At 35.4% G+C, this 26,909-nt stretch overlaps 2 protein-coding genes across 21 annotated transcripts in view; one reads left to right on the forward strand and one right to left on the reverse strand.

Moving 5' to 3' along the window:
- LOC127868621 (phosphoinositide 3-kinase adapter protein 1-like) overlaps positions 1 to 20,177 on the forward strand; it is a 74,069-nt gene extending 53,892 nt beyond the window's left edge. For 4 of the 5 annotated variants that reach the window (XM_052410521.1, XM_052410524.1, XM_052410523.1 and 1 more), the window contains exons 9-15: positions 1,165 to 1,334; positions 1,892 to 2,005; positions 2,908 to 3,028; positions 4,286 to 4,335; positions 10,618 to 10,665; positions 10,881 to 10,952; positions 18,391 to 20,177. In XM_052410521.1, the coding sequence (XP_052266481.1) occupies positions 1,165 to 1,334; positions 1,892 to 2,005; positions 2,908 to 3,028; positions 4,286 to 4,335; positions 10,618 to 10,665; positions 10,881 to 10,952; positions 18,391 to 18,561 (746 nt within the window). In that variant the 3' untranslated portion in view covers positions 18,562 to 20,177. The remainder of the gene's footprint in view (positions 1 to 1,164; positions 1,335 to 1,891; positions 2,006 to 2,907; positions 3,029 to 4,285; positions 4,336 to 10,617; positions 10,666 to 10,880; positions 10,953 to 18,390) is intronic. The other variant, XM_052410525.1, reaches the window with a different exon arrangement.
- A 3,211-nt stretch (positions 20,178 to 23,388) lies between these two features.
- Positions 23,389 to 26,909, reverse strand: part of LOC127868617 (rap guanine nucleotide exchange factor 6-like) — a 123,365-nt gene continuing 119,844 nt past the window's right edge. For 15 of the 16 annotated variants that reach the window (XM_052410519.1, XM_052410509.1, XM_052410508.1 and 12 more), the window contains one exon: positions 23,389 to 24,708. In XM_052410519.1, coding sequence (XP_052266479.1) covers positions 24,668 to 24,708 — 41 coding nt within the window. In that variant the 3' untranslated portion in view covers positions 23,389 to 24,667. Of the gene's footprint in view, positions 24,709 to 25,146; positions 25,168 to 26,909 lie in introns of all 16 variants that reach the window. The other variant, XM_052410507.1, reaches the window with a different exon arrangement.

Here is a 26,909-nt window from a genome sequence, read left to right on the forward strand (position 1 = left end):
ACTAGGTCACAGGGTCACTTAGTATGTTTTACACATTGAGCATGGTGTCCGCTCTCTATTTCAAGTAGTTTAAATCTGATCTTCACGACACTTGGTCAGAAGTTGTAACTAGATGATGTGTAGGTCAATTTCGAACATGGGCCATACCGGGTCAAAAACTAGGTCACGGGGTCACTTAGTGTGTTTTAAACCTCACCATGTTGTCCGCTCCCTAATTCAGTAGTTTTTATCCAATCTTCACCAAAATTGGTCAGAAGTTGTATCTTAATAATGTCTAGGGCAAGTTTGAAAATGGGTCATGCCGGGTCAAAACAAGGTCAAGGGGTCACTTAGTGCGTTTCAAACATCACAATGTTGTCCGCTCTCTAATTCAAGTAGTTTTCATTCAATCTTCACCAAACTTGATCAGAAGTTGTATCTAGATGATGTCTAGGTCAACTTTGAATATGGGTCATGCCGGGTCAAAAACTAGGTCTTGGGGTATCTTAGTGCGTTCTAAACCTCACCATGTTGTCCGCTCTCTAATTCAAGTAGTTTTTATCTAATCCTCACCAAACTTGGTCACAAGTTTTATCTAAATGATCTCTAGGACAAGTTTGAACATTGGCCATTCTGGGCTTAAAACTAGGTTACTGGGTCACTTAGTGCGTTTTTTAACATTCAGCATGGTGTCCGCTCTCTAATTCAAGTAGTTTACATCAGATCTTCACCAAACTTGGTCAGAAGTTTTATGGAGATGATCTTAAGGCCAAGTTAGAACATGGGCCTTTCTGGGTCAAAAACTAGGTCAAGGGGTCACTTAGTGCGTTTTAAAAATTGAGCATGGTGTCCGCTGTTTTTTGTGAAGACGACATGCAAAATATTATGTGTCAATGCAGCATGTGGGGGTATTCACAGCTCTAGTTTATTTTGGTGAGAAGATGGTGGTGCATGGTTAATGAACCATGTCATGTGAAAATGGGTCTCAGTGAAAATGGTACTTACAACCTCAGAGGTGTTTCCCAATCCTGACCATATAGCATTACATTCTGTCAAAAATATATACATGCTAAATTTGTCAGTTGATAGTCAAAAAACAATGAAACTGTTAGAGCAATATCAAGTAGGTACCACAGAGTTTAAATTCTAAATACCCTTGACATGAATAATTATTCTCCCCACCAGGTCGTGACTTGCTGTCGCCTGGATCGATGGGGTCATCAGCGCTAAATGAGATTGATGAGATCATTGAAAGCTACAAACTCGGTGACATAGGCATGGACGACGTGGACAAACTATACCGCGCATGGCAGGAACGCAACAGGGATTCCTCAAAATCCATCAAGGAGAAAAAGGTGCGGCCTATACAAGTACAAAAGACCCACCTCATATAGAATGGGTGCTATGATTTTTGCGGCCAGTGTAGCTCCAGACCAGCCCAGACATATGCAGAGTATTTACTTGAGCTACCCTGTCTGCTAATTAGAACACGAAACCTTCCGTCACGTTATGGAACAGCTACACTTGTCGCACGTGGCATATTAACCATTTTTAAATGATGCAGGTCCTATATAGTTATTGTAGTCAGCCATTAAAGTCAGCTTCAAATTTGTCTTTTGCATGAGATGTTTAACTGAGGTGCTTCACATCAGGTAATGTAAGACCTACAATTGGCCCTGGACCTTGTATGGTCCTCAGCCCTTGTTACCCAAATAACAAATAAGCTGCGCTCTGGGAAAACTGGGCTTAATGCATTTGCATCTCTCAATAATACACAAAGTACTGTTTCTGCCCAAGAAATGCAGCGTGGCTTTAATGCAATCAACCTTACTTTAATAGTGTTTAATTTTAATAATACAGATTGTTGTAGATCTTGTAGACCCACAGCATGAGATTTGCCTGTATGTTTCAGCAACATCTGGAGGGACTGCGATCGCTTTATACAGACGTAGGCAGCAAAAACAAAGGACGCCTGTTTTCGAGACTTACAAAAAAAAAGACGGAGAAGAAGCAAGTTGAAATTGAGGTACATATAGGGGAAAACAACAACAAACGCCTACATTACAGGCTTAATGACTTTTGTTATCTTGTTATACTTACCAGTGACACATTTATGAGGTTTTGTAAGCCTACCATCGTTTTCAATGGAGGGGACTCTAAGTTTACTCCGTACATTTGTCTGTCCAAATCTGGATCCTGAAATATTTAGAAGCATCTAGGCTGATGTTGGTTTGGTTTCAGAAATAAGTCAAAACTAAAATATGTATACTGTAACAACTAAAATAGTATCGATGAAACTATGTTTATGGATAGAGGGTCGAACAGGGAATTTGCACAGCGTTGCAGTATTTTTATCAGAATAAAGGTTGTTATGGTTTCAGAAATAAGTGAAAACTTAAATCTGGATCCTACAAGAATTCAAAAAGTACTTAAGCTTCATTGATAGAACTTGCAATGTGAATACATGGACATATAGTGAATATGCATGTTATTTCAGTTTTTTTCTACATACTAAAAAGGCGTCTTTTTTCTGCCATAACCAAAGGTTGTTGAGCTGTGACAAAGCTGTTGGTAACTAATGCTTATAACTCAGTGTCTTAGACATTATTGACATTCAAGTCTATATGCAGTTATGAGGCCTATCATATTTTTTCCGTCAGCCTCCCCAAATAGTTAAAAAAAGTATTGTATATTGTGTTATATTGTATATTGTGTTATAAAAACTGTAAGATTACAAGATTATGTTCATGAAAGATTTTTCTGTTTAGACAATTATTTAATTGATATATTGAAGTGCAGGAATGCATTACAAATATTTTTATGCTCTATAACAAAAAAATATGTAAAATACTGTAAACATTATTAAAAAAGAGCCCTAATAAGATAAAATATGTATGCAAATGTGAACTCTGTGTTATCTTCCTGCAGCATCACGTGAATACTGGGGCGCGGTCAAACAGCTACTGCACCTGGGACATCATGAAGAAGCCGAGCGGGCCGCACCAGTCCAGTAACAGGGACAGCACTGCCAGCAACACCTCAACCTCAAGTATGTTCACTGCAGGCATCAATTTTGTTCATGTGGTTCAATTGTTCTTGGAAATTTATGTTGTATTGTTTGAATTTATCCTTTTATAGTAAGATTAAGTTTTATGTAAGTACTTGATCTGTAAATTTCACATACAGTTTCATCTCAATTTGTTAGAAAAATCAAGTAAATATCAGTAAAGGGAATAGAAAAAAATGTTCATTTCTTACAGCTGTAAAATTTCTATTATTTTGTGTTGCCTCATCATGCAAATATGGTTCTTATGCCTCATGAAGCCAGAATAGCTCCAGACTAGTCTGCTCATCTGTGCAGTCCAGAAAGGAGCTACCCTGTCTGCTATTAAGTCAGGAAAGGTGTCATAATCTCAATGGGAACAGGGTAACTCCTGAACAGATTGTGTGCATGCACAGGAAAGTTTAGAGCTATACTTTCTGAATATGACATGAGACCCATTTCCCCATGATGAAACTCATTTGATACAAGAAACTATTGTGCATGTGATTATGTTAGTGCTGTTATAGTGTCATGGCTTTCTGCTTAGTATTGTGCATTATAATTACAACATTTTCTATTGTCAAATAGACATTGCTTTCTTGAGGCATAATCCTAGTTTATAACTGCAACATTCACACTAAAGCTTCATTCTGATTGGATAATCTGCTCTCATCTTCTGTGCTTCATTTCATGATTTACCCACTAACTACCCCGGTATACAAATTAACTCACAAATATTCTTGACTATTTTTTGCAACAATTTGTATAATGTTGTCATTGTATTGTGCAAATCTTAATGTTGTATTTCATTTGTCAATAGTGCAATGGTGTCATGGTTTGGCATGAACATTAACATTGTGCAGTTTGAACAAGATGAAAGCAAAAGTGAAACATGAATCTTAAGCAAGTCAATAAAAGTCCTTTGTGGCTTTTATAGTTCCGAAAAATATCAGCTTTTATACATATGGTGTTGTAATGATAAGAATTTTATACCATTTCTGCTTTTCATCAGTGTATGAATAGTCTGGAAAACTACGCCTTATTAATGCATAAATGCTGTCGGTATGTATTTAAATTAGGTAAAAAATTTCTGATCGTTCATACACAGATGAAATGCAGAATCAAGCTACGCATTTCTTAAATTTACATTTTAAGTGCAATCTCAATGTGTCCTAAAGTCTGATGTGGTTCCTAGTTGGATGTTAGGAGGTGTTTGGCAGATACAGCAGTTTTGCACCCAATCCTGTGTTGTTGTTTTTGCAGGTTCTTCGAGCGCAAGTTCTCAAGACAGTGCCCTAGAGATGATTGAAGAGGTATGACACGTCATTCACTGTCATACACTACACAATATTTAGTTACGTTTAAAATTAAATAAAGAAAACAGAATCTCATATGGCTGTGGTCATTAACCTCTGTAAGGGAACCTTTCTTAGCTCAATAAATGAACCCTCTTAAGCTTTATTAAATTCCTCTAATTCATTAGCCTTCTCTAGTTATTGTCAAAATCTCTTCATGAACCTTCTCCAGCTACGGTAAAGATCTTAAATTCATTAGCCTTCTCTAGCTATGGTAAAGATTTTTATTAATTAGCCTTATCTTGCATGGTGAAGATCTCTTATTCATGAACCTTCTCTAGCTTTTGTCAAGACCTCTTATTTATAAGCCTTCTCTAGCTATAGTTGAGGCATCTAATTCATGATTCTTCTCAATTTATTAATTGAACTTCTCTAGCTATAGTCATGAACTTTTTTTCATTAGTCATACAATTTCTTTACCAATAGTCATTAACATCCTGTTGCTTTAGTCATGAACCTCTTCTAGCTATATATGTACTGTCTCTAGCTATAGATATACATGTACTGTATCTAGCTTTAGATATAAACACTATCTTGCTTTATTCTTGAATATTCTCTACCTTTAGTCATTTACCTCTTTTATTGTTAATCATTAACCTTATCTTAAATCATAAACAATCTCAAGCTTTAGTCATGTAGCTCCAAGCTTTACTCATAAACAATCTTTCTTATAGTCATGAGGCTCCTAGCTATTATCATGAACTTTCTCTAGCTTTAGTCACAAGGTTCCCAGCTAATCTCATGACCATTGCCTAGCTTTATTTTTGAGGCTCCTAACTATGCTCATTAACATTATGTAGCTTAAGTCACAAGTCTCCTACTTATACTTATGAACAATCTCTACCTTTAGTCATGAGGCTCCTAGCTATTACCATAAACTTTATCTAGCTTGTGTCGCAAGGCTCCCAGCTAAACTCATGAACATTCTGTACCTTTAGTCATGAGGCTCCTAGCTTTACTTATTAAACTTTACTAGCTTTAGCCACAAGTCTCCTAGCTCTACTAATTAACATTCTCTACATTTATTCACAATGCTCCAATCTATACTAATGAACATTCTCTAGCTTAAGTCACAAGTTTCCTAGCTATACTAATGAACATTTTCTTGCTTCATTCACAAGGCTCTTAGCTATACCAATGAACATTCTCTAGCTTTAGTCAAAAATCTCCTAGCTATACTAATTTACATTATCTTGCTTTAGTCACAAGTCCCTAGCTATACTAATGAACATTCTCTAGCTTTAGTCACAAGTCCCTAGCTATACTAATGAACATTCTCTAGCTTTAGTCACAAGTCCCTAGCTATACAAATGAACATTCTCTACCTTTAGTCACAAGTCCCTAGCTATACTAATGAACATTCTCTACCTTTAGTCACAAGTCTCCTAGCTTACTTATTAACATTATCTAGCTTTAGTCTCAAGGCTTCTAGCAATACTTATGACCATTCTTTAGCTTAAGTAACACGGCTCCTAGCTATACTAATGAACATTCTCTACCTTTAGTCACAAGTCTCCTAGCTTACTTATTAACATTATCTAGCTTTAGTCTCAAGGCTCCTAGCAATACTTATGACCATTCTCTAGCTTAAGTAACACGGCTCCTAGCTACCGTAATTACTCTATGTTTTCGGACACTCTAAGTTTTCGGACACCCCTTTTTTTAGCAAAAATAATTATTTTTCGTGACTCTTAATTTTCGGACACACGAGTTTTCGTCCATAATTAATATCTCTAAGTTTTCGGACAGTATATTTTACTGCGCTATTTTACCAAATTTCGGTCCTGTTTTCGATATCTAATGACACTTCGATCATAGGGTTTTACAACTGGATTAACATCATAAAATGTGGCTGGTGCATGCCTGAGGGCAACGGACCATTACATTTGCATTATTGGGTGAATAACCTTGTAAACCGGTATTAAACATTGGTTTCGCCCGATAGCATAAGCGTTATGACAATTATCAGGGGTAGTGCCAATTAACAAGTTCAATTATCTACCGCAATGGTATTGCCGATTCTCAGTAAAATAGCTGTTACAAATAATAAACGCTTCAAAGTGTGATGAACTGTATTGCAAGTTTTACGACCAATAGAAGGTGTAAGACAACAACTATCGGAAACGAACAAACAAAGAATTCATAGTTTGCTTTTTTATTGCGTTAATTTCAGGTTCATACTAGCGAGTATCGGTACATCACATGCTCTTCTTTGAACTCGTTTGCCAAAGTACAACCTTGTAGTAACTTTCTGTCAAATAAATTAAGCATTTAAAATTATTTAAAATGCAATGCAAACATAACTGTAATTTATTCTATATGGTAGTTTACAAGCGCGTGCTATGACCGGTAGTCGTTGATACAATGGACGCTATTTTCGGACACTTCAATTTTCGACTCTAAGTTTTCGGACACCTATATTTTGAGAATATTTTTTGTATTTAAGTTTTCGGACACAAATAAAAATAATTATTTTTAAGTGTCCGAAAACATTGAGTAATTACGGTATACTAATTTACATTATCTTGCTTTAGTCACAAGTCCCTAGCTATACCAATTAACATTCTCTAGCTTAAGTCACAAGGCTCTTAGCTATACTAATGAACATTCTCTAGCTTAAGTTTCAAGGCTCCTAGCTATACTAATGAACATTCTCTAGCTTTAGTCACAAGTCCCTAGCTATACTAATGAACATTCTCTACCTTTAGTCACAAGTCCCTAGCTATACTAATGAACATTCTCTACCTTTAGTCACAAGGCTCCTAGCTATACCATGAAAATTCTCTAGCTTTAGTCACATAACTCCTAGCTATACTATATATTCTGTTGCTTCAGTCATGAGGCTCCTAGCTATACTAATGACCATTCTCTAGCTTAAGTAACAGGGCTCCTAGCTATACTAATAAACATTCTCTAGCGTAATTCACAAGGCTCCCAGCTATTCTATGAACATTCTCTAGCTTTAGTCATGAGGCTCCTAGCTATTCCATGAACATTCTCTAGATTTAGTTATGAGGCTCCTAGCTATTCCATGAACATTCTCTCGCTTTAGTCATGAGACTCCTAGCTTACTAATGAACATTCTCTAACTTAAGTCACAAGGCTCTTAGCTATACTAATGAGCATTCTCTAGCTTAAGTCACAAGGCTCTTAGCTATGCTGATGAACATTCTCTAGCTTAAGTTACAAGTTTCCTAGCTATACTAATGAACATTCTCTACCTTTAGTCATGAGTCTCATAGATATACCCATGACCAATCTAGCTTAATTCGTGAGGCTCCTATTCTCATGAGCAATCTAGCTTAGGTCACAAGGCACCTAGCTATACTAATGAACATTCTCTAGCTTAAGTAAAAAATCTCCTAGCTATACTAATTTACATTATCTAGCTTTAGTCACAAGTCCCTAGCTATACTAATGAACATTCTCTAGCTTTAGTCACAAGTCCCTAGCTATACTAATGAACATTCTCTAGCTTTAGTCATAAGTCCCTAGCTATACTAATGAACATTCTCTACCTTAAGTCACAAGGCTCCTAGCTATTACATGAAAATTCTCTAGCTTTAGTCACAAAACTCCTAGCTATACTAATGAACATTCTCTTGCTTCAGTCATGAGGCTCCTAGCTATACTAATGAACATTCTGTAGCTTAAGTCACAAGTCTCCTAGCTTAATAATTAACATTATCTAGCTTAAGTCTCAATACTAATTAACATTATCTAGCCTAAGTCTCAAGGCTCCTAACAATACTAATGACCGTTCTCTAGCTTAAGTCACACGGCTCCAAATTATACTAATAAACATTCCCTAGCGTAAATCACAAGGCTCCCAGCTATGCTATGAACATTCTCTAGCTTTAGTCATGAGGCTCCTAGCTATTCCATGAACATTCTCTAGCTTTAGTCATGAGGCTCCTAGCTATTCCATGAACATTCTCTAGCTTTAGTCATGAGGCTTCTAGCTAACAAATGAACATTCTCTAGCTTAAGTCTTAAGACTCCTAGCTTTACTAATGAACATTCTATAGCTTAAGTCATGAGGCTCCTATCTATATTCATGACCATTCTCTAGCTTAAGTCATGAGGCTTCTAGCTATACTAATGAACATTCTTAAGCTTAAGTCACAATGCTCCTAGCTAACTAATGAACATTCTCTAGCTTAAGTCACAAGGCTCCCAGCTTACTAATTAACATTCTCTAGCTTAAGTCTCAAGGCTCCTAGCTATACTAATGAACATTCTTAAGCATAAGTCACAAGGCTCCCAGCTTACTAATTAACATTTTCTAGCTTAAGTCTCAATGCTTCTAGTTATACTAATGAACATTCTCTAGCTTAAGTCACAAGGCTACCAGCTAACTAACTAACATTCTCTAGCTTAAGTCTCAAGGCTCCTAGCTATACTAATGAACATTCTCCAGCTTAAGTTTCAAGGCTCCTAGCTATACTAATGAACTTTCTCTAGCTTTAGTCATAAGGCTCCTAGCTATACTAATAAGCATTCTCTAGCTTTAGTCACAAGGTTCCTAGCTATACCAATGAACATTCTCTAGCTTAAGTCACAAGGCTCTTAGCTATACTAATGAACATTCTCTAGCTTAAGTCACAAGGCTCCTAGCTATACTTATGAACATTCTCTAGCTTAAGTTTCAAGGCTCTTAGCTATACTAATAAACATTCTCTAGCTTAAGTCATAAGGCTCCTAGCTATACTAATTAACATTCGCTAGCTTTAGTCACAAGGTTCCTAACTATACTAATGAACATTCTCTAGCTCAAGTCACAAGGCTCTTAGCTATACTAATGAACATTCTCTAGCTTAAGTCACAATGCTACCAGCTTACTAACTAACATTCTCTAGCTTAAGTCTCAAGGCTCCTAGCTATACTAATGAACATTCTCTAGCTTAAGTTTCAAGGCTCCTAGCTATACTAATGAACATTCTCTAGCTTAAGTCATAAGGCTCCTAGCTAAACTAATAAGCATTCTCTAGCTTTAGTCACAAGGTTCCTAGCTATACTAATGAACATTCTCTAGCTTAAGTCACAAGGCTCTTAGCTATACTAATGAACATTCTCTAGCTTAAGTCTCAAGGCTCCTAGCTATACTTATGAACATTCTCTAGCTTAAGTTTCAAGGCTCCTAGCTATACTAATGAACATTATCTAGCTTTAGTCACAAGACTCTTAGCTATACTAATGAACATTCTCTAGCTTAAGTCATAAGGCTCCTAGTTATACTAATGAACATTCTCTAGCTTAAGTCACAAGGCTCTTAGCTATACTAATGAACATTCTCTAGCTTAAGTCACAAGGCTCCTAGATATAGTAATGAACATTCTCTAGCTTAAGTTTCAAGGCTCCTAGCTATACTAATGAACATCTTTTAGCTTAAGTCATAAGGCTCCTAGCTATACTAATTAACATTCTCTAGCTCTAGTCACAAGGTTCCTAACTATACTAATGAACATTCTCTAGCTTAAGTCACAAGGCTCTTAGCTATACTAATGAACATTCTCTAGCTTAAGTCTCAAGGCTCTTAGATATACTAATGAACATTATCTAGCTTAAGTCATAAGGCTCCTAGCTATACTAATTAACATTCTCTAGCTTTAGTCACAAGGTTCCTAACTATACTAATGAACATTCTCTAGCTTATGTCACAAGGCTCTTAGCTATACTAATGAACATTCTCTAGCTTTAGTCACAAGACTCCTAGCTATACTAATGAACATTATCTAGCTTTAGTCACAAGACTACTAGCTATACTAATGAACATTCTCTAGCTTAAGTCTCAAGGCTCCTAGCTATACTAATGAACATTCTCTAGCTTAAGTCTCAAGGCTCCTAGCTATACTAATGAATATTATCTAGCTTTAGTCACAAGACTCTTAGCTATACTAATGAACATTCTCTAGCTTAAGTCATAAGGCTCCTAGCTATACTAATGAACATTCTCTAGCTTAAGTCACAATGCTCCTAGCTATATTAATGAACATCCTCTTGCTTCAGTGATGAACCGTCTCCTGCCATAGTTATTAATTTTTACTTGCTAGGGTCATCAACATTTGCTAGCCATATTCTTGAACCTTCTTTATGTCAAATCATGAGCCCCAAACTAAATTTCTCAACTGTTGTGGTCTATAGTTAAAGACCTTCTACAACTAAGGTTATGAATCTCCCCAGCTTTGTGATGCTCTGCTAGTTGTAGAAATATAACACCTGATTGCCTATTTATTTAAGGATGATCCTGTTGTGCGTAGACCTCGCAACGCAAACATAGACACAGAGGTTAGTGTACTGTTGACTTGCATGCCACTGAAGTTTGCAATGAAAATTTGTTTGTATATACAGTATAAATAATGAGTCATTTTCACTCGTGTATATTGTGGCTACTTAGATTAGAACGTATACTAAATCATAATACGGAAATGTATTGCAGTTCAAAGTGTTTTAGAACTAAATGTCCTATCTTTCTTAAAATTAGTTTACAAACCACTTTACAGGGATACAGTTCTAACAAGAGCAAATACTGGACTTTGCCTGCCCCCAGGGGCGGGAGTGGGAACTTTGATCGGGTAGAGTGTATTTGTTAGTCATTATCCACACCAGCACACCCCACTGCACGGCTTGTTAGTGATCCAGTTGGTACATTAATTCATCTTTCTTGAGGCAACTATTTCTTTTCTCTGCAGGCAAAGAGTCAAACTAAATTTAGTTGTAAGTAAATGGGTGTATTAATACTCCCATCAGACATGGCAATAGTGTCTGTTTTTGGTATTTTGTATGAAAAGATTACCATAAATAGGTCTTACTTACATTTAAAAAAAAATAATAATAAAATGTTTCCAAACTTTTTCTTTTTTTACGCCGCCCCCCAACCCCCTGCAATTATAATAGCAGAAGCGAATATAGTGTTACCCCTGTCTCTGTGTATGGGTGTGTGTGTATTTGTTTGTGTATTTATGATTTTAGTGTGTTTGTGTGAGACATTTCGTTATTCACTCATAATTTGTTGTTCTTGATGGGATTTTGAAATTAATTGGAACAAAGGATCATAACTAGACAACAAAGCCAATACCATGTTGCTTCAAGGTCAAGGTGTTGCCTTATTGTATTTAAAAATACATTGGCATAAATTAGAATGATTTCAAGAAAGTGTGCTTTGTGATAAATAATTGTTCTTGCTTCAAAGTAAAGGTCATAGTGGGTTCTTAGAGTTTTTGCAAATTCTTTTAATGTGTATGTTCAAAGTGCATTTGTGTCAGCCCCATAACAGTTTGTTGTGAATATTACTATTTACAAAGTAATTTGCGCAAATGATCATCATATGAAGACGAGGTATTGAATTAAAACAAGATGTTGCTCAAATAAAGGTGGATTTCAGAATTGACACTTAAAAGTTTTGCATGTTCATTATATTGTATTAAGTCAAAGTGGCATTGTGCATTTCAATGTCCAGTCTATTGGTTTGTAGTGAAAGTGGCATTGTGCATTTCAATGTCCAGTCTATTGGTTTGTAGTGAAAGTGGCACTGTGCAATTCAATGTCGAGCCCATTGGTTTGTAGTGCATGATGGGATTACAAAATAAATAAGCACAAATGATCATCACATCAATATAACATGTGGATTTCAACAACCCTGGCACTGCTTAAAGGTCAATGTCACAGTGGACACTTTGATTGTATGCATATTTTTTATATTTCCAACGAATTTATTGTGCATTCTGGTATTGCATTCACAGATCTCAGTGGACATTTGAAAGTTTGTGCATAGCCCTTAGATTGTATAAGTGATTGTGATGTAACCATCTGTCCTATTTCTTTAGGGTACATGAGGTAAATGTCTCTTAATTTAAAGTTTGTATGTTGTATGCACCAACTTTGGTGCTGAAAGGTCAATGTCATTTATGTTAAATAGGCAGTATAAGTAGCAACAGAGACAAAGGACTGGTACATACATACTATATTAACTGTTCACATTTAATAGGTTTCTAGTTTGCATTCATATCAGGGCTAAAGGCAAAGCAGGCACATCACACTCACACTTTACATAGTTTCTTATCAGGCCACAAGTGTTTCTTGCTTAAGCGGTTTAATGTAAATTTTTTAACATAATTTTCCATGCTGTGCTTATAGAAGGAATAGCTTAGAATAAACAGAATTCTTGAAAAAGGATCACCGATGTATGTGGTGAATACCCAGATAATAAAATAGATACTTAGTGACAATGAAAGTAACTAGATTTCTAGATATTACTTGGATGTTCACAATATGAACAGTGTGTAATTTCTGCAAGGAAATCCTTTTAGTTTGTTTTTTTAAACTGGTTTATCTGCAGGTGATCTATATGAGTTTAGAAGAGCTAAAGGTGAATAAATGTTCAGCTACATTTCATTAAAGGGATAACAAAGTTATTGATACAGTATCACTAAAACAGCTTTGCATGTTGCAGTTTGTAGAGAGTATATTACCACATGACAATGTCAGCTTGACTATAATGTTGTTCACTTGCTTATTGACAAATTCCAGTATATGGCAATATATAAGTTAAATTTTATTATCTCCCATGAACTAGAAAACATGATAATTAGAGGAAGACTTGTAAGATAATCAAAGCAGTTGTTTCCATGTCTAACTGTCTTGTTTTGAAACCATCATTCTCTCTGTAGTGAGACCTTGAATCAAAGTACTGACAGTACTGGTGTGACAATGCTTTTGAAGAGGATTGATATAAAAGCATCTATTTAAGTTTATCTACATCACCACAATTGTGTATGTGGGTACGAAAATTTTGGGTAGGAAAAAATTGGGTACGAACATTTTGGGTACAAAAATTATGCCAATAAAATGGGTATGAAAAAAGATTTGGTTACGAAAAAAATATTTGGGTAGGAAAAACAAATTGGGTACGAAATGTTTTTTGGGTACACGCAAAAATTTGGGTACGAAAAAAAATTGGATACGAAAAAATTAGTGTACAAAAAATGTAGCGTACAAGAAAACAATTGGGGGTACGGGGAAGTAGTACCCGTCGGGAACTTGATCCATTCAGCGAAACTGGGAGGCGGGCTACATTCTCGATCAAATATAACAAGAAATATCTTTAAAAAGATATTCGACGTGTATTTTCTGTACCAATTATCTTAAAAAAACGTTCTGTTACAGTAAAACGTTTGTGGGTTATAACATTACGGTTTAGCATATAAATTCAAAACTTGACATGCTCTTTAATAACACCATGCTCTTTAATTTCACATGTATATCAAGCCAAACTTTATATTTGGTTGTTCCCTTTCCTAAGTTAATGATGCTATGTGTACGGATGTGATTTCACATGCCCATGTGCATGAACATATAATTTTTCTCTTTTGATTATTGTTTTTTTCTCTAATTTAATAAGCTTAGGCATGTTTGTTCGTTAAGTTCGGCAATAATTTCATGATGATTCCCGAAAGTAGGTATGAGCACATAGTCGTAAGAGCACTTGAATACGTGAGTTCGCCCATGAACACATGGTAAGATTAACTAAATCTCTGCGATATGACATAATATGTGTTTAAAACAGCAAACAATATCCAACAAACGAATGAATTATCAAACATAGTATGTGCACTTATGTGGCTCTGTAATTTCTGTTTGAAAAGTTTATTAAATATGCAAAGTGAGAAAGCACGCATAAGAGCGAGTTTCACAGATGTCATACGGCTAAATTAAGCTGTTTATATACCATAGTCGCTACAATGTTTACAAATGGCAGGTTCGAAATAATTCGTTTTCTTTACACTCATGATCGCGTTGAAAGTTAATTATACACGTTCTAATTTGCAATTTATTTACTGAATCACGACAAATGTCAAATACAATACAGAAAATGCATAGTTGTTTCATTGATTTATAAACATATAATAGATATAATATAACTGATTTAAAATTAACGTTTTCAAACTATTATTAAATCTTTTTCCCAGAATATGCTGTCCTATTTATAGCTGAGCTTCCTATACCTTTATCAATGATAATCAGCGAGGTATGCTGATTAGAAATATCGAGCTATCTCAATCTGACTGGCTCGGTCTTTTACATAGGTCGCCATTGTGAAGAATTTGTTCATGGTATGATAACTTAGACAAGCTTCTTTGCAGCATTGTCAAAAAGTGTGCCATGCCCCAGCTTCTTTAGACTTCACTTACCATAAGCAGTTAGCATTCACAACATGCTGAGCTTATTTGATGCAAGTGTTGAAAATAGTGGTGCCAGGTTCAAAGTCAAAATTAATTAAAATTGGGATAAAAGCTTAAAGTCAACTATATGTGTAATTGTCTTATACAATAGTCACAATCCAGATGATAACACTATCAGTCATTCATATACGTTTTACAATCTGTCAAATTGTGTTTTTAAAATACCACCTGTTTGTGTCATATGTTGACCGCTGGACTTTTTCCATGGGTATCCTTTCTTAATGACTTTCACTCAGGCAATATTTTCCATCCCAGCAAGCAACCCTTTCCATTCCAGCAGTTTTGATTAAACAAAAGATAGCTTGTTTATATATCTTACATGCAGTCAATAACAAATCACATTATTTTCTCTGAACATTGGAAGGTTTTTTCACACTGGTACACACTGATTGAGATCAATTTATTTGTCATTGAGCTTAGTTTAAATAAACAATCCTTATTTGTATATTTGACCAAATTACTAATTATAATAAAAATAATTAAGGCTTTAAATAATCAGATGAATAATAACATTAATGCTTTTAGCATATCATTATGGACACTTATATACACTAATAATAATCTAAAAAATACAAGTTGTATCAAGGCAGTGACCCAATCTTTTTTGCTCACCTGATTGCTCAGGTGAGCTTTTGTGACCGGTCTTTGTCCGTCCGTCCGTTAACATTTGCTCGTAAACACTCTAGAGGCCACATTTTTTGTCCCATCTTCATGAAACTTGGTCAGAAGCATTGTCCCAATGAATTCTTGGCCAAGTTCGAAACTGGGTTGTGCCGGGTCAAAAACTAGGTCACTAGGTCAAAAAAAAGAAAAGCCTTGTAAACACTGTAGAAGTCACATTTCATGCCCAATCTTCATGTAACTTTGTCAAAATGTTTGTCTTAATGATATCTTGGTTGAGTTCAAAAGTGGTTCCGATCCGTTAAAAAACATGGCCGCCAGTGGGGGGGGGGCAGTTTTCCTTATTAGGCTATAGAGAAACCTTGTATACACTCTAGAAGTCACAATTTTTGCCCAATCATCATGAAAGTTGGTCAAAACATTGGTTCAATTGATGTCTCGGACGAGTTCGAAAATGGTTGAGATCAGTGAAAAAACATGGCCGCCAGTGGGCGGGGCATTTTTCTCTATATGTATATAGTGGCAGTTTTCCCTATTTGGCTCTAGAGAAACCTTGTAAACACTCTTGAAGGCACAATTTTTGCCCAATCATCATGAAAGTTGGTCAAAACGTTGGTTTTATTGATATCTCGGACAAGTTTGAAAATGGTCGGGATTGGTGGAAAAACATGGCCGCCAGTGGGCGGGGCATTTTTCTCTATATGTATATAGTGAAAACATGTGAACACAGTAGAAGTCACATTTTTGGCCCAATTTTCATGAAACTTGCTCAGAACATTTGTTTCCTTGATACGAGAGTTGAGTTCAAAAATGGTTCCGGTCAGTTGAATAACATGGCTGCTGGGAGGGGGGCAGTTTTCTCATTATGCCTCCCCCCCCTTTCGAAGAAGAGGGGGTATATTGTTTTGCTCATGTCGGTCCGTCTGTCCACCAGATGGTTTCCGGATGATAACTCAAGAGCGCTTATGCCAAGGATCATGAAACTTCATAGGTACATTGATCATGACTGGCAGATGACTCCTATTGATTTTCAGGTCACTAGGTCAAAGGTCAAGGTCACGATGACCCGAAATAGTTAAATTGGTTTCCGGATGATAACTCAAGAACACTTATGCCTAAGATCATGAAACTTCATAGATACATTGATCATGACTCGCAGATGACCCCTATTTATTTTCAGGTCACTAGGTCAAAGGTCAAGGTCACGGTGACCCAAAGCGGTAAAATGGTTTCAGGATGATAACTCAAGAACACTTATGCCTAGGATCATGAAACGTCATAGATACATTGATCATGACTCGCAGATAACCCCTATTGATTTTCAGGTCACTAGGTCAAAGGTCAAGGTCACGATGACCCGAAATAGTAAAATGGTTTCCGGATGATAACTCAAGAACGCTTAGGCCTAGGATCATGAAACTTCATAGGTACATTGATCATGACTCGTAGATGACCCCTATTGATTTTCAGGTCACTAGGTCAAAGGTCAAGGTCAAGGTGGCCTGAAATAGTAAAATGGTTTCTGGATGATAACTCAAGAACGCTTATGCCTAGGATCATGAAACTTCATAGGTACAATGATCATGACTCGCAGATGACCCCTATTGATTTTCAGGTCACTAGGTCAAAGGTCACGGTGACCTGAAATAGTAAAATGGTTTCTGGATGATAACTCAAGAACGCTTATGCCTAGGTTCATGAAACTTCATAGGTATATTGAACATGACTCGAAGATGACCCCTATTGATTATCAGGTCACTAGGTCAAAGGTCAAGGTCACACAATGGCTGTCAATGTCACGGTGACTCAACTTAGAAAAATGGTTTCCGGATGATAACTCAAGAATGCTTACGCCTAGGATCATGAAACTTCATAGGTACATTGATCATGACTCGCAGATGAAATAATGATGAAACTTGACCAGGATGTTTGTCTGGACAATATCTAGGTCAAGTTTGACATTTCGTTAAGATTGAATGAACCGACTCCTCTCAGGTGAGCGAACTAGGGCCATCTTGGCCCTCTTGTTATCTTTTTGAGCTCACCTGATCACAACAGTTAATCGGTGTTGATCACCATTGGTCTGTTGTTTGTCGTCCATCGTAATTTGTCTGTTGTCAACGTTTACGTGGTGTTTGAACTGGGTCTTGTGGGGTTGAAAACTGGGACACTAGTCTTGGTCACATTAAAATAAAGTCTTTGCACACTTTAGAAGTCACTATTTTTGCCCTCTCATGAAATTCATGCTGCATATTAGTTTCAATAATATCTTTGCTGGGTTCAAAATGGTTTCAGTCCTTTGGAAAATATGGCCAAAGAGGGCAGGGCAGATTTCTTTCCATGGCTAATGTGAAACTTTGTGAACCATCTTGATGTCACATTTTTTCCCACGTATCATGTAATTTGTGCAGACATGCATTTATAATAATTAGGTCAATTTGAAAATGGTTCTGAATAAATGACAAATATGTCTGCCTAGGGTGGGGCATTTGTCTTTTATAGTTATAGGGAAATCTATTAACCCTCTAAGTCACATATTTTGTCTAATCTTAATAAAACTTTCACTGACCAATAATTTATTCTTATGTTATATCAGTTGAGTTTGAAAATGGTTACAGTTTGATAAAACACATGGCTGCCAGTGATCTATGTGTTTGTGATTTATATTTTACCCAATTTGAAAGCAATTGTTCTGATTATATATGAGCTGTGTTTGAAAATGGTTAGGGAAACTGTTTATATGTGATATTGAGTTTTATGTATGTCCTATATTGTGTAGGCTAGTGGTCACTTCCAGAAATAAAAGACCAGCAGATGTTTAAAAGAAATATCTCCTGATAATATTTCTAGAGTTTTATTAATTCTATGTTTATATACAATTTTCATGCTTTTTAAGTATCAAAAATGAATCTTTACTGGTTAAATTTTCTGAGAGACTCAACACTTTGGAAAGTTGACAGGAAATATAAACTCCAGTTACATAGCTTTATTGTAAGATCAATGTAAATTAAGTAAAATAAATTATTGAAAGCTGCCATTTGCAATTACTGGTTCACAATATTTTATTTTGTGTTCACTACATACCATTTTACATTTTCACATTTGTGTCTGTAGCAAACAGCTTTACTTATGAATCTTTGTTCTATTCAAGACAAAGCGTCAGTCTTGGGGACAGCAATATCTGGCCATCAAGCAGCAGCCTGGTAAGACTGCCACATTGCCCAAGCCCCCTCCACGCAACCCTACGGTCAACCAGCTGGTACAGAACTCTAGACCTCCAGCCAGGAAGGAGAGCCCGCCGCCCGTGCCTCGGAGGTGGTGATGAAAACTTAGTGCATTGAAGTGTACCGGTAAAGTGACTCTCTTGCTGTGTACATGACAAGGCCACTTTTGAAGTTGTGCAGTGCAGTGTAAAGTGACTAGGACACTTTTGAAGCAAGTGCATTGCAGTGTTAAGTGACAACAACTCTTTTTAGGCCAGTGCATTGTAGTTTAGTGACAAGGACACTTTTAAAGTCAGTGCATTTCAGTGTAAAGTGACGAAGACACTTTTGAAGCCAGTGCATTGCAGTGCAAAGTGACAAGGACACTTTTGAAGCATGTGCACTGCAGTGTAAAGTGACAAGAACACTTTACGGTCAGTGCATTTCAGTTTAAAGTGACCATGACACTTTTGAAGCAAGTTCATTGCAGTATTAAGTAACAAAAACACTTTTGAAGTCAGTGCATTTAAGTATTAAGTGACAAGGACACTTTTGATGTGTTAAATTACAAGAGCACTTTTAAAGTCAGTAAATTGCAGTGTAAAATGTAACATCAGTTGTTTTTTTAAGCCAGTGCATAGGAGTGTTAAGTTATCATGACACTGTTGAAGTCAGTGTATTGAAGTGTTAAGTGACTGGGCCCTTTTGCTGTTTAAAGTGAATTGCATTGTTAAGTGACTTCTTTTAAAATGGATAAAAATCAAAGTTACAACAGGTTTTAAGTCAGGGAATGACAGTGTTATGTATGACAAGAAGTAATTACATTTGGGTGTTCAGCATGTGGAGTCAGTGACTTGCACTATGCAGTTCAAAATACCCAAAGATTTCATGAAGTCGGGCCTCAGTGTGATTTAAATCAAGGCATGACACTATCCTTAAATTGTTGCTGTTAGAATCTGAAGCTGACCTGCATCTGGTTTAGTAAACAGACACTTAGAAACAATCATTGTGGCCATTCTTCAACCAATGCAAAGCTTCTAAACAGGTTCTTATACTTTCAGCATTTTAAGTATCGTATGTTACATTCAACTTTATTACATAAGCTGCTTAGATATCTTGTGCATTGTGACTAAGGAATTTAAGCTTCAGACTAAGGAATGAATGCAGTGTAAGGTGAACCATTTCTGTAAAGCTGTAATTTCAACCTATAGATGTCAATGTGTTTGAAATGACATAAACTGTCACTGGCTTTGAAAGACAGGGCATACGTCTGCAAGGGCCTCTTTTGAGTATTTTTATTGTGGTTGCATTGCCATGATTATTTTATGTCTTGATGACTGTGATAAACCCATAGCATTATTGGTTCATGAAATAACTGGTATGTATGTTACATTTGTACTTGTATGCTACAGCTCACAAAACCATGTTACTTTCATGTTCATATTATTAATTCGTTCATAGAGGTAAACAATTTCATATGGCAGGTCTGAACAATGACTTTATATTTCATTACCTTAAATTTCATTTGTACACTCATGCTAAGATTGAACAAAGACTATAATTTTTATTTCATGCATTAATTATTTCATATATAAAGTCTAACACACTTAAGTTTACATAAGCTGCGTTTCTTTGAAAATGAGGCTTAATGCCTGTGCTTTAAGTGTCGTCCCAGAATAACCTGTGGAGTTGGTACAGGCTAATCAGGGATAACACTTCCCTTCTAAACTGTGGGAGGGGGTGGGGAGAGGGGGTAGGGGAGGCATAAAAATACAATATACATAACCATCATAATCATTCTTAATAGAATACTATATACATCACCATCATAATCATTCTAGGACAGAATCACATATACATCACCATCATAATCATGATAGGATAGAATACTATATACATCACCATCATAATTATTCTAGGATAGAATAATTTTATATTGTATTTTGTGCTATTCTTTCATGAAATGTTTGTGTAGTATAAATAGCATGTCTTTAAATTATGTTTTCAATATGTAGATCAAGGCATGAGTTTACATGTAGTTTTATTGGTGTAAAAAATATATACTATGTTGTTTTCGTTTTTTAATTAACAATCATTTATTGTAAAGTCTTTTTTTACCTTCTTTGAAGAAGTGGGGGCATATTGCTTTGCTCATGTTCATTGACCGATAGGAAGGTTGGCTGTAGATAGGTGGGTTTCTGCACAATATCTTACGAATGTTATGATCTACAACCTTGCAAATTTGTATGATGGTTACCAGGTAAGAAAGAGAGAAGCCTAACAATTTCGAGTTCAACTGGTAAAAGTTCAGGGCCACGGTAAGTTGTCATAGTTATTTTGTTTCCAAAGCATACCCAAAGAATGTTTTTACCTAAGTCATGCAAATTGATATAGTGGTTACTTGTGACAAAGGGAAGACACCTTTTTATTTTGAGGTCACTAGGTCAAAGGTCAAGGGGTGGTTAGAGGACAATTTTTTGCATTTATTTTAGGAAGCTTTGACCTGCCATAATGCTAATTGGTAATGGGCCGAAAATAATACACATTTTGTTTTTAAGTAACTAGGTCAAAGATCAAGTTCACATAAAGATTAAGAAAGTCTATAAAGATTTGTCATCAGGTCAAATGTAAAGATCACAGGGTCTTGTACCATAAAATCTGTTTGCACATAATATCTAGAGGATTCTGATGATCATACAAAATAGTATTCTGGTTAGTCTTCACAAAGGATGGCCACTGATGATTTTCAAATCTAAGGTCAAGGTCACTTTGCTTCAAGTTGGTGGAAACATTATGTTTTACAAACATCTCTTGTTTCAGTGCATGTTTACAGTATTGGTCAGTGCAAATTGTATTAATTAAATAGCTTGTATTTTACATGTTGAATCTACTTGCTAGTTTTGTTGCTTGGTCACTTGCCTCAAATAGAAGACCTTTTAGTGATGATAAGAATGATCTCTTGCTGATGAAACTGACCTTTCACTTTGTTTGTATTTGCTTCCATCGGCCAGTGAACAGCATGGCATTTTACAAGCAGAAGTCCATACATTTTCACCAACAATAAAAGTTTGTATAAATCTTTGCTTATTAACATCTTTTCAACCAAAAGCAAAAAACATTTCATGAAATAAGTTTAATAACGTGTTGGTAGTTTCATCATTGTGTATACTTTGTATGCCATAGCTGTTGATCCCTTGGGAGTAAATCTTGTACATGTACTGCTCCCTGCATAAATTCCATTTGTTACATGCATTTTTGAACAGGGAGATTTTAAATTTAATTTAACTGTGAACTTATTCGAATAAAAAATTGTTTTCATTGAAATAAACATTCCTAGTGTTCATAGCAACTTTTCAATTTCAAACTTGTTCAACATATTTGTGAACTGGGGCTTTCAAAGCAATTATGAAGTGAAATCCATGATTTAAAATTTAAATATTTTTAACTATTATATGGAGTTGATTTATTTTATTTACATGTATGAGGGAAAACAAACAGGCATGTACAATCTTCCTACCATAAAATGGATAGCTTCTTTCCAGTGTAACATGTGTATTTGCGTTGTCATCATTTCAACATACTGTGTTAATAGTCCAGCTTTTAAATAGATATTCAAACTGTTGATGTTTTTGAAGCATTTAATAATATTCCACGTTTGTTTCAGCAATGTTATGTCATTTATTGAAAGGTATGCAAATATATTCATGCATAAATACATTAACTATTATGTTAGATATAAATACAACTATTGATAATTGTGTCTGCGGTGTTATTTGTGTTTTTCTTAACCAGTAAAGTAATTTGTAATAGCCTGTTTGAATAACTGGCATATTACTTGAATGCCCTGATAGGCAAATGGGCTGCTCTGCAGGGTGTTCATAATAGACCGGAGCGGTTTCCAGCATGAATACATTTTAGACAACTTGGAAAAAAGTGACAAGCATGGTAACGCACAAGAACCATATGTCTCAAAGTCCAAATCAAATTCAAATACAAGAACGCAACTCATAATATTTGTGCAGCATGACTGGATTTTCAAATATCAAAATAGCAGAAGTGACAGATACCATGTGGAATAGTGTTATGCACAAGAATTAGCCTTATGTATTTGTGATACTGTGTTACACAGATGTTTTTAATTAGTATAGTTTTTACAATTGATGTAAAATAGTTTCTTGGAATGTATTTAATGAAAAAATAGACCAAGCATATATTGCTTTTAACAGATATAAATCTAAAAAACAACTATTAATTAAAATTAACATCGCAAGCCTTGTACTAGCGCATGTAGCTTACTTCAGCCTACCAACTATACATTACAGATCACTGACTAATGCCTTCAATGTAATCTTCACTATCGACAAATATAAAGTCAATTCAGTTGTATGTGATGAAATGTCAACAGTTGAGTTTCTTTTTCTGATCTGTTATAAATATCACCCTCAATAAATGAATAACAGATATGTGAATCATGTTGGGTGATGATTAAGGTCAACAGGTCCAAAATACTGTGACACAATGATGTATCTCTTTTACATCAATTTAGGTGGAAACTTGGTGAAACTTTAGTCCTCCACAAAGTGTTTATTACAAAGAACACTTGGTAAGTGTTGAATACAGATAAGTTTAATAAGTGAGACTTGAAACTTTGAATCTAGAACCTTGGCCAGTGGTTTGGGTAGAACAAAATGACATAATTGCATTACACACTTGACCCCGGTATTGCTGAAATACAGCCAGGTATACCACGGAGAAATAATTTGAATGCAATCTGGTGACCTAATGAAAATGAATTATAAAGCACCTAAACATACATTGCCATGAATAATGTTTTTATCACATGATACTATGCAACGCTTGGGCGCATTCCAGTTTTTTTATTCAAACATCATTTTATTATCTTCATTAAACTTTTTAGGTTGCTTAAGAAGATAACAAACACCAAATTCAGCCTTCATATTTCTTATATTTATTAGTTATGATGGATATAATGGTTTATTGATACAAATGGTAATTTCTTGATATAATATGTACAAAATAAAATGTAATAAAACAGTTTCTAGAAAATACACAAGTGGACTGTATTAAAATGTATACAGTTTAAAATGAACACAGTATAACAAACATGGTTTAAAAACTTGCTGCAATATTAACAGTAATACATACCAGTTAAAATGCTTGCTTCAAAACAATTAAAAACATATTGTACTGGGCATATCTTAACCAACCAAAATACTGAAATAATACAATAGTCTGGGCTGATTTCTGAAAGTGTTCACTTATCTCACTACTACTGTGGGTGTATTGGAATATTTAATACTGAAAATGAACTGGACAAGTCAGAAATTCTAACGATATCCAGCCATAATTCTGCCAAATCTGTTGTAAGTATACATTATTACAAATCTCTGTTTTAAGCCATATCTGAAGCTATTTGATTGAAGTAAAAACTGCATGATCTCTCAACAAAAAGTTATGAAAAACATACACAGTATGTTTTGAACACCATAGTGTGCTGCAGAACTTTATCCATTTCAACAACTTTAGAAACACACTTCTGTTTAAATAAATATCAATTACATAACTGCAGATAATTATATTATGATTATTTAAATCAAGAATATATTTCTGATATACATAGACACATTTTAACAAACTGGTTACAAATAATTTCTGAACAAAAATGTACTATTAACTTAAATATGCACCAACAATCAAAGAGGCCACATGCACAATACCAACTTTAATTAGCAAACACTATTCACGTGTTGATCAGCCACCCTCAGCCATCCAACTACACCCAATAAAACATGTATTGCACTGAATATAGAAGACAATGTTTTCCTCCATTCTACCTTGTAATATTAAGACAGTTCTTTTAACAGAAACACTGGAATGTTACCTCATGTGTTCCACTGCACTGTTCCTAACTGACACAGTTTACCACTACTCAGATCTCTGTTTCCACCCGTTGGGAGCCATTACACCCTCATTGTTCCTTAACCCTGTCAATGTTAAGTCCCCTAGTTTACTCACACTTCTCATTTCATTCTTTGCCCCAGATAGACTCATATAAACTGACCAATAAACCTATACCTCATTCAACACTGACATTCAAGGCCTATGAAATCCTTTATATTCTAAGGATTTCGTCAGGGGAGCTAACCACATCCCTGCTGTCAGACAGCTATCACAGATAAGCTAGAGTTGTCTCACTGACACCCCTCACACTGCAGACACTACCTCATCCTCATCATCTTCCAAATCTGAAAAGGAATTCAACTAGAATGTAATACACAATGGTGGAATAAATTCTAGCAAAATTTAATCTTATTATATATTTAAGAATTACAAAATTATATAAGCATACAATTTCATAATGCACAGTTATGTATAAATAAATGCGCAAACAGTGCACATCACCAACCTCCAATCAAAAGCTGTTAATAACTTGTAAAAGAATACCAAAATACCATGAGCCATTATTGATTAAAAATGCTAATTTAAATGCAAGATGATTAGTGAATAAAAATGTTAAAAACTAAAAACAAGGTTTAAATGTTTGAAACAAGAAAACAGTCTAGCATTCCGAACTCTAAGACATTCACAACTAGGAATCTAACAAGAACGATTATTAGACACAGGTTTATTGTCAGGGCACAGGTCACAAGGAGTGAGAAATCAACTGGCAAGACACGACTTACTTTACAGTGTGTGATCATTTACTGCAATGCATGTGATACATGGTATTACACATAGTTCAGCTCGTAACATGCATACATATTCCATAGAAGAGTAAGCTATGAAAGCTTGTACATATGTGCAACTTTAATTGCCTTTAGGCCACGACTTTTATATTTCTTGGTTTACAAAACCGCCGACCCTAATTTTTGGAAAATGGGAAAAAAAATAAAATCGGAAAATCGTCTTTTTTTTTATATATTTTATTCCCGACCGCACTGAAAAACGAGCGAAACGAGAAAAAAACGATCCGGTTTGAGTACGGTTGCGAATAAAATCAAGTAAGTACAATCAACGATTGGTTCACATATATTGCAGAGATCGGGATATTTTTCAATGTGAAACAGTATGTACCAGTCCTTTTATGGGCACTTCCCAAAATTTATTTAATTACAGACAATAGGAAAATCAGCGTCAGTAAAATGTCGACCGCATCAAAATTTATTTCCGAGTCTGTGACGCAACTATATTGTTTAACATGTTTATTATATTAAACAAACCCGATATTATAGTAGATAAAAAAGTATTACCTTGCAATTTGATAATTAGTATAAATAATACAATAAAACACTGCCATTATTTACGATATATGTGTTTAGGAATTTTGTTAACACGTCCGCCATAGTTTATAGGAACTGTACAGAAAGTTTGGAAATCGGAACAAATCGGTACATCTCGGAAAATCATTGATAAATGTATTTGTCGTTTTAATGCTTAGGGCCGAGTAATTTCGGCAAATCGGAACTCAAGTGCGTAAAAATACTAGCTCAATTAACCGTTAAACTCCGCCTCCGTTCTCTGCAAAAGATTCGAAGGCGGAGCTATGCACGTGCTATTATTAAATTGGAGGATTGCAATTGAGAAACAAACGCACGATTGGTTCGGCATGTTGGCACAAAGGAAGCCAATTTTGTAGGCGCGAAATTTGTCGCTTTATTGCTTCAGACAGCAAGCGGCTTTCCTGTGATGACGTCAAACTGTCAATTCACACAGACTGCACATTTTCGGAAGACTTTAACTGGCTCCTTGTTTACAATTCCAGTAAAAACACTTGCTAACATTAAACTTTGGATTAAATTATCAAAATAAAGCAAAAGCCAAGTTGACAAATATGATTGTATTAATTCGCGTCAGTTCAAATAAGACGTTTTGCGTTGTAAATCAACGAGTTTTCATGACAACAACAACTTTAACAAACATTACCGCGACGACGCGGGGATCGATCTACCTTTATTTTTTTCATGGACGATGTCTTAAGTCGAATAAGAGCAAACACATACTTTGTGTATGAGTAGTTTATCTTATATAAGATTTATGCAACGGGCATCGCATTGCGTAATGGTGCGCATCGAATTACGGAAATGAAGCGCAGTTTTTCGTTTTCATGGGAGAAGAACGCATGTCATTTAATGGAGTGTTTAAAATTGCCTGATGTTACAAAAGGTGCTTTTAGGTGACTCATTTCATTTGAAGATATAGATGTCTTTCATTGCATAATTTGATTTTTCGCCTCTGTGTTAAGGTTATAAAAGATATGATGTCTTTGTTCTGATGTTATTAGTATTAACTTATTTTTCCAATGATGTTTTTTTTTTTTTTTTTTTTTTTCGACCGCCCGATGGACCATTTTCAAAATAATTTTTGTAAACCAATAAAAAAAAAAGTCGTGGCCTTATAAACAATTGGATCACACCAATACAATTTTCCTGTATGACAACACGTCTTC

Source organism: Dreissena polymorpha, chromosome 2, assembly GCF_020536995.1.
Source record: "Dreissena polymorpha isolate Duluth1 chromosome 2, UMN_Dpol_1.0, whole genome shotgun sequence".
Lineage (NCBI taxonomy): Eukaryota > Metazoa > Mollusca > Bivalvia > Myida > Dreissenidae > Dreissena > Dreissena polymorpha.